At 42.4% G+C, this 8516-nt stretch overlaps 1 protein-coding gene across 1 annotated transcript in view; it reads right to left on the bottom strand.

The window, feature by feature from the left end:
* Psmd11 (proteasome 26S subunit, non-ATPase 11) overlaps positions 1 to 8516 on the bottom strand; it is a 44049-nt gene that overhangs the window by 5067 nt on the left and 30466 nt on the right. Inside the window, exons 7-9 of the mRNA XM_021177113.2 lie at positions 5312 to 5456; positions 3410 to 3470; positions 1246 to 1308 (exon numbers count right to left, since the gene is read on the bottom strand). Of these exons, the coding sequence (XP_021032772.1) occupies positions 1246 to 1308; positions 3410 to 3470; positions 5312 to 5456 (269 nt within the window). The remainder of the gene's footprint in view (positions 1 to 1245; positions 1309 to 3409; positions 3471 to 5311; positions 5457 to 8516) is intronic.

Raw genomic sequence — 8516 nt, 5'->3', positions numbered from 1 at the left:
AAAAAAAAAAAAAAGACTGCTATGACTAAAATTGTGCTTTAGTCAACTTTATTAAACAATCTCAAACAGCCAGGTGAACTGCATACCTTCAACCCCAACACTTGAGAGGCAGAGGAAGAAGGATCTTTTCTGTGAGTTCTAGGACATCAACTACATAGTAAATTCCTATCTCAAGAAATATGAAACACAGCCGGGTGTGGTGGCTCACATCTTTAATCCCAGTATTCAGGAGGCAGAGGCAGGCAGATTTCTGAGTTCGAGGCCAGCCTGGTCTACAAAGTGAGTTCCAGGACAGCCAGGGCTTTACAGAGAAACCCTGTCTCAAAAAATAAAAAATAAAATAAAAAATAAAAAAATAAAACAAGTGCCAGGTGGTGGTGGTGGTGGTGCACACCTTTAGTCTCAGCACTCAGGAGACAGAAGCAAGTGGATCTCTGTAAGTTTGAGGATAGCCTGGTCTACAGAGTTTCAGGACAGCCAGGGCTACACAGAAAAAAACCTGTCTTGAAAAACAAAAAATGGATGGATGGATGTACAGATATATAGACTGAAAATAAACAAAGAAAAATGACTCTTGTTCACAGAGTGCAAAGCGAGCTTGGGATACCTAAAGCTGTTCTGTGTGGAAGTAGGCCAGTTAAGCCATAAGACATGACAGTTGTGTGGTTTGGCCATCTCCTGATTATCACTTTACCACAAAGTAAAGGTAAATAACTTTATTGTACATATGAATAACAACTTTTGTTTAAAGTGTGTGTGTGCATGTGTGTGTGTGTGTGTTGTGTTCATCCTGGGCTGGAGTGATAGGAGCTGCCAGATATGAGTGTTGGGAATGCAGCTCAGGTCCTCTGTAAGAGCAGAGCATTCTCTTGGCCCGTGAAATATTTCTCCAGTCCCGAATGACAACTTGGCATAAAATGTGCACAGATGAGTTAACCACAGCTCAGCGTCCCTCTGCACTCAGTGTAAGGAACCACTTCCTAGATTTAAGATGGTTCTGCATGAAGAGCCTATGGGATCAATATTAACATCTCTAACTTTGAAATGGTTTTGTTTGTTTTTCGAGACAGGGTTTCTCTGGGTAGCCCTGGCTGTCCTGGAATTCACTCTGTAGACCAGGATGGCCTTGAACTCAGGGATCTGCCTGCCTCTGCCTCCCAAGCGCTAGAATAACACCACTCCTGAAACTGTCCCTCAATGTCCCTCTTCTCCACCGGTTCCCCATCAATTCAATACCATGCTTACCTTTTCAAAATCTGCCAGTGATCTGTTCTTGCTAGCTTGAGCCACACATTTCAATGCTTCTGTCTGAGAATTAAAAAACAAACAAACAAACAAATAAATAAATGTCATGAACATAATCTGTTCTGCATGTGCACACAGACCCAAGGTCTCATAGGCACCTTCTGTTATAAACAGCCTGTCCTTTTTTAAGGGGCCTGGGTAGAAAAGCCAGCAGTATTGAATAGCACTGTATGCCAACCAGTTTCCCTTTGAAATGTGAAGTGACTTAAATAGAAGTTTCCCAGAAAGATAAACCAGGATAAGAATTCTCTAGAGAAAACAACAAAAGAAGTGTGATTTCTTTCTCATTATTCCGAGATTTTTTATCTCCACATGCACCCAATTCTTCTGCTCTCAAACCTGCTAATCCCTGGGCTTTTATCAAGCTTCACTCTGCTAGCTTTAATACAAGACATTGATTGAGTTTGCACTGGGGTTCAGGCAGTAGTCCACATATTACACTTGAATATTAAAACCCTACAGTGTGCCAAAACTGAATATACAGAACCCAAGAGAAACTTCTAACTTGGTTACAAAAAGATACCCGCCAAACTCTCTACACTCAACACCCATCTTTCCTTATCGGCCTGGCTTCTTTTGAAAGCCGTCATTGAGGCACAAAGTAACTGGGAGCTCCTCTGTGCCAGCCTCACAAATAAGGAAGGGAAGTCTGTGAGGCCGACTAACTGGTGCAGGCTGTCAATCTCCAGCATCTGCCCTACAGATAATGTCATCATGAACATACTCTGGAACACAAAAACCACACAACGAGCGTTCAAAGTCTATGTCCACAGCTCTCAGCTACTTGCAGATCCATCTCAACTCTACAACTCGAGTTTGTTTTTTGGGTTTTTTGTTTTGCTTTGCTTTGATTTGGAGGCAGGGTCTTATTATGTAGCCCTGGCTGTCCTAGAACTAACAGAGATCTGCCTGCCTCTGCCTCCTAATGCTGGGATTAAAGATGTATGCTGCCACACCTGGCTTCAACTCCAGTTATGAGGAAAGTCTACAGTAAAAGCCAGTATTCCAAGTCAGAACTATAATCTGATTTGAAACTTTTACTGAAGAAATTAGGACCACTTACAGAGAAATCAGTTTTTGTTAATAGCATTCCAGAGATTTAGCAAGATAGCTAATCTGCTCATTGTTTAGAAACAACTTTACTTGAAATTCAAAATGATTGCTTTGATTTATGACAGTCATCAAAGAGCAAAGTGGGAATAGGACACACACCCAAGACAACATCCTTACAACCATGTGGTCCAAAAAGTCATCACATTTACCCAAATACAAAAAGGCTGACCAATCATCCAAGGCCTCTTTTAAAGTATATACAGATTCATAGTATGAACGGAAAGATGAGTTGGGAAACATTAAGGGAGGTCTCAAAAGCTAGTTCTTTTTTTGAGACAGGGTTTCTCTGCATAGCTCTGGCTGTCCTGGAACTCACTTTGTAGACCAGGCTGGCCTCAAACTCAGAAATCCGCCTGCTTCTGCCTCCCGAGGGCTGGGATTAAAGGCGTGCACCACCACGCCTGGCGAAGATTTATTTATTATTATATATAAGTACACTGTAGCTGTCTTCAGACACACCAGAAGAGGGTGTCAGAGCTCATTACAGGTGGTTGTGAGCCACCATGTGGTTGCTGGGATTTGAACTCAGGACCTTTGGAAGAGCAGTCAGTGCTCTTACTGGCTGAGCCATCTCACCAGCCCTCAAAAGCTAGTTTTTACACCAAGGAATCTGACCTCCACACAAGCATTTTGTACCAGATCTAAGCAGGTTTCCAACCCAGAGAATCAGGATGTCAGATTCTGCATAGGTTCTATTTGCAAGTTAGGTTCACAACAGGAAGATCTGGCCAAAGATAAATTGTAACCAAACAGCAAATGCTACAATATATTTTTGTAAGTCCCTCAAGTTACCTGTCTGAAACAGTGCCCAATACTGACTTTCTAGGCAAAGAATTTAACAGTAAGAAAGCCCAATGAATGAGCTTATTAAGGGAGGAAAACAGGGATGGGGAAGGGAGGATGGAGACCTGAGGAACACTGCTCCCATCAAACATCATGAACTTGACAATAAGCTGGTTCAGAGTACAAGTGCAGTAGCAATATTCCCTACCTGCCTCCCTGCATACCGAAGTGCAAGCTTTCCGCTCACCAAAGCCTGGACATCTTCTGGGCTGCAAAACAAAACATAAGCAAAATCAAAAACAAAACAAAAAAACCAATAACTTTATCAACTGCTCCAGGACAGGGGTTTAGGTTAACTACTAACCAGAATTCCATTGTGAATGATCAACTGAGAGAAAAATCAACCAAACCATATGTCCTAACACTACAGAAGTTAGTGTCTTTCCAGTCTTCATCAAGGCTAGCAGTGAAAAGTAAAAATATCCCAAAATTTAACAGAGTACAGCTAGGCATGGTGGTGCATACTTTTAGGGAGGCAGACGCAGTTAGATCTCAGAGTTCAAGGCCAGCCTGGTCTACATAGTGAGATCCTATCTCCAAAAAAAAAGAGGGGTGTAGGCGGAAGAAAAGAGAAAGAGAAGAAAAAAAATAGAAGAAATAGAAGGCAGGAAGAGGAAAAGACCCAACCGAATGTGCCCACTTCCCCAGTAATCAACAGGAAGCATAAGAAGATTAAATGAAATGTCAGCATAGCAGGTCTTGTTCAAACACAACCCTGGGGATGTAGCTCAGTTGGCAGAGCATTTGCCTGACATACATGGAGCCCTGGGTTTGTCTCCCAGCACCGGTAACTCATATTTGTAATCACAACACTTGGACAGCAGAAATGTGCCTTCAGTATCGTCCTTATCTACAAAAAAAGTTGAGAACAGGTCTGGAGAGATGGTTCAGTAGTTAAGAGCACTTGTTGCTCTAGCAAAAGACCTGGGTTCAGTTCCCAGCACCCACATGGATGCTCACAGATATCTCTAACTCCAGCTCCTGGGGACCTGATGCTTTTTGGACACCAGGCATGCAAGTGGTACACACACATACATTCAGGAGAATCACATGTATACATACAAAAGTAAATTAAAAAAAAAAATTTTCAGTCAGGCAGTGGTTGCACAGGCCTTTATTCCCAGCACTTGGGAGGCAGAGACAGGCGGATTTCTGAGTTCCAGGATAGCCAGGACTACACAGAGAAACCCTGTCTCGAACAAAACAAAACAAAACAAAACAAACAAAAATATGCAAAGAAATAAAAATAATAATAATAAAACAAGCAGAGCAGTAGTGGCGCACGCCTTCAATCCCACCACTCAGTAGGCAGAAAGCAGGTGGATCTCTGTGAGCTGGAGGTCAGCCTGGTCTACAGAGTAAGTTCCAGGACAGCCAAGACTACATAGATAAAACTGTCTCAAAAAAAACAAAGGAAAAAACAAGTTATGTCTAGCCTGGGTAACATGAAATCCTGTGTTCTCTGGCATATCCCTCTTGAAAGAAAGGAAAGGAGGGAGGGAAAGAAAAGAAGGAAAGAGACAGAAAGAGGAAAGAGAGATAGAAGAAAGGAAGGAAGGAGGGAATAATAAATAAAAATATAAAATGTTTTAAAAAATGTAAAAATGATTACCCTAGGTTAGGGATAGTGTTTACCTAGTATACATGAGGCTCTGGGTTCGGTCTCCAGCACTATTTAACTATCATGCCTTTACAAGGCCACTTTAAAAAGACTAACTTGGCTCACCATTTCCCATTCTGGGGGCAGTTGACTAACTATTTCCTGAACTCCATTGTGTGCTGAATACCTGTGAGGGCAGATTATGTGAAGAGTGAGAATCTCCAAGATAATTTCCCAGCTACGTAATTTCTAAAATCGTCTCCCAAAGTCTAAAGAAGCAGCAAGCTAGATTGTCACAGAATTCCTCTAACCACCACACTCAGCCAGCCCCATCACCTGCAGCTAGAGTTGCACCTATTAGTGGCCAAACTCCCCACCTGAGCCATCTCTGCTATAGTGCATACTTGTTGAAATATTAGTTCTTACACCCTCCAATTAGTGATCACTTACGTGTTGAGCATGATTTTGCACAGCAACATGTACTTCAGAGATGTGATGGCCTTGGGGCTATCAATGGAGTCGTAGCCTTCGAATGCCTCATAGAAGTATGAGTATGCAGTTTTCCAGTCCTTCTCCTCTGCTGCATGAATAATACCTGGCCAGTGAAAAGAAAGAACAAAGGACCATATAAAATAACAGAACCATAAGAAAGCTCTAAAAAGCCTTAGAAATTGACCCCAACAGCATCAAGTTACCAATGATGTACCAACCACAAGTCACAGCCAGTTCCTAAAAGCTGGCATTAGAACCCCATGTGTCTAGCCTCTCTAATCAGCACCACCTTTTTAAATTCTCAAGAGTTACAGACCCAATTCAAAAGAAACCCCAAACACACACAGTTTATTATCTCTCTCTTCCTTCTTATCACCTAGTCCTACCACCACTGAGACAAATGTTTAGCCTCCAAGACATCACCTAGACAGACCAGTGAGCTGACCAGACCACGTGATTAAACTCAGTAACATCAGCTCTGGGCTGGGTATAGTAAAGTGCTCGACTAACACGTACAAGCCCTGCATTTAAACCCAGCATGAAATAAACTAAGCGTGGTTACATACATCTGTAATCCTAACACTTGGAGGTGGAAACAGGTATAAGGTCATCCTCAACTACAAATCAATTTTAAGGCCATCCTGGGTTTCATGGGTCTGTATCTCAAAAACAAAACAACAAAACTAAAATAAAAAATAAGAATTAGTAATGTGGGCTGGAGAGATGGCACAGTTGTTAAGAGCACAGATTGCTCTTCCAAAGTTCCAAAGTTCCATTCCCAGCAACCACATGGTAGCTCACAACCATCTGTAATGGGATCCAACGCCCTCTTCCGGATTGCCTGAAGACAGCTACAGTGTACACGTATACATAAAATAAAATTTAAAAATTAGTAATACAGCTTTTTCTAAGCTGAGTTTTGTTTTTTTCCCTTTGTTTAATTTTTCAAGACAGAGCTCTCTCTCAGAGATCCCCCTCTCCCTCCACATGCTGGGGGTAAATGTCTGTGCTACCACACCTGGCTAAATTTAGGAGTTCCATACGAAAGCAGCTTTCCTGATTGGTAACATCCCCAACATGTTATTTCTTTCATTTCAAATAGACTTTATTTGGGGATGTGCTTTTGCCTATATGCAATCTGTATATGATAAATCTCATATAATCCAATACCATAAACAGCTACACACAATGAGCCAGTATTTCTTTAGGTTAATATCAAAGTTTATCTCGCTAATCCCAATTTGGTTGCTCCAGGTGAGCTTAATGTTAGTTGAAATGACTACATGCACCATATGTTATGTTCTCACCTGAGATGACATGGAAGTTAGTAGCTAATGGGCTGAGAAGTACCTCTCTATACTTTGCCTAACTCTGTAGTGTCCCTTTATGACATTAAAGACCTTAACCCCACCCATCTCTTTAACAGAGTGCTTCCCTACACTTTTGATATAAAATACTTAACAGATAAAAGTAAAAGGATAAAGCTGCTAAAAGTTGATCCCAGAAAAATCAGTGTTTTAGCAGCATGCCCATAACTCACTGTAGCAACTGGGACACAATGCACAGAAGTGGTACACTCCCTCCCAGCCTAGCACCTTTACCTATAACCTAACATCTCCCACCTTGAGGGAAGAGTCAAATCCTTTTGTTTTGTTTTTGTTTTTCGAGACAAGGGTTTTTCTGTGCAGCCCTGGCTGTCCTGGAACTCACTCTGCAGACCAGGCTAGCCTTGAACTCAGAAATCCGCCTGCCTCTGCCTCCCGAGTGCTGGGATTAAAGACATGTGCCACCACCCCCGGCTTATTAACAGCTCTTAACTACAGAGGCCTATAGGAAAATATGTACTTCTTTATAGCCAATGAAAACTCACTCAAGATATAACAAACTAGGGCTGGAGAGGCAGGTTAGCTGTTAAAAGCACTGACTTTAATTCCCCAAACACACATGGTCGCTAACAACATTTGTAACTCTAGTTCCAGAGAATCTAATACCTTTCTTCTAGCCTCCGTGGGCACCAAGACACACACAGTACATAGACTATACATGCAGACAAAATAGACACACACATTAAATAGAACTAAATAAATCTAAAAGAAGAAGACACAACAAACTGCTAAAGCTGTTAATCTTAATGGATACCAGAATTTGCCCATTTCTCCCAACATATCAATAGAGAAGAATAAATCACTAAAATAAGTCTGTTTGGAGTTGGGCAGTGATGGCACACGCCTTTAATCCCAGCACTTGGGAGGCAGAGGCAGGAGGATTTCTGAGTTCAAGGCCAGCCTGGTCTACAGAGTGAGTTCCAGGATAGCCAGAGCTACACAGAGGAACCCTGTCTCGAAAAACTAAAAAAAAAAAGTCTGTTTGGGAAAAGGGGGGGAGCTTATAACCCCAGCTTGAGTTCTTCTGAGGAAGAATTCAAGTCCAAAGCCAGCACAGATTATTATATAGAACATTATCTTTTAAGGGAGGAGGGGGCAGGCATGATGGCCCATGCCTTTAATCCCAGCACTGAGGAGGCAGAGGCAGGTGGATCTCTGTGAGTTCCAGGCCAGCCAGGTCTACAAAATGAGTCCAGGAGAGAGAAACCCTGTCTGGAAACCATCCCCTACTCCATAAGGGAGGTGGGGTGGGAATTAAGGCCTGAAAAACCAATATTCTGTTTTCATGAAACACAAGCTGCATTACTGTTGGCATAGTCTGCTTTGTATGCTTTTCCACTAATGAATTTATTAATTCACTTTACATCCTGATCACTGCCCCATCTCTCCTGAGTCCCTTCCTATCCTCCACTCCTTCTCTTGAGCAGGCAGAGCCCCCCTCCGCCATCCCCCCAGGTACCCCACTCCCCCATGGCACATCAAGGCTCTGTAGGACTGGGTACATCCTCTCCCACTGTGGCCAGACAAGGCAGCCCAGCTAGGGGAATGGGTCCACAGAATGCCTACTTTTTTAAAAAATGTATTCATGTATCTGAATATGTTTGTGTTCATGCCCAGAAAGGCCAGAAGAGGGCATCAAATCCCCTAGAGCTGTACACATGGGGATTGGGACTAGAGGGTGGGGTAAGGGTGGAGCTGAGGCTGGAAAACAGTTGACTGATTGGTTCAATCTTCCTCAAAGAAACCAATTACAAGGCTGCCTTTCTTTTTTTTTTTTT

This window comes from Mus caroli, chromosome 11 (assembly GCF_900094665.2).
Source record: "Mus caroli chromosome 11, CAROLI_EIJ_v1.1, whole genome shotgun sequence".
Taxonomy (NCBI): domain Eukaryota; kingdom Metazoa; phylum Chordata; class Mammalia; order Rodentia; family Muridae; genus Mus; species Mus caroli.
This window is presented reverse-complemented; position numbering and strand designations above follow the sequence as displayed.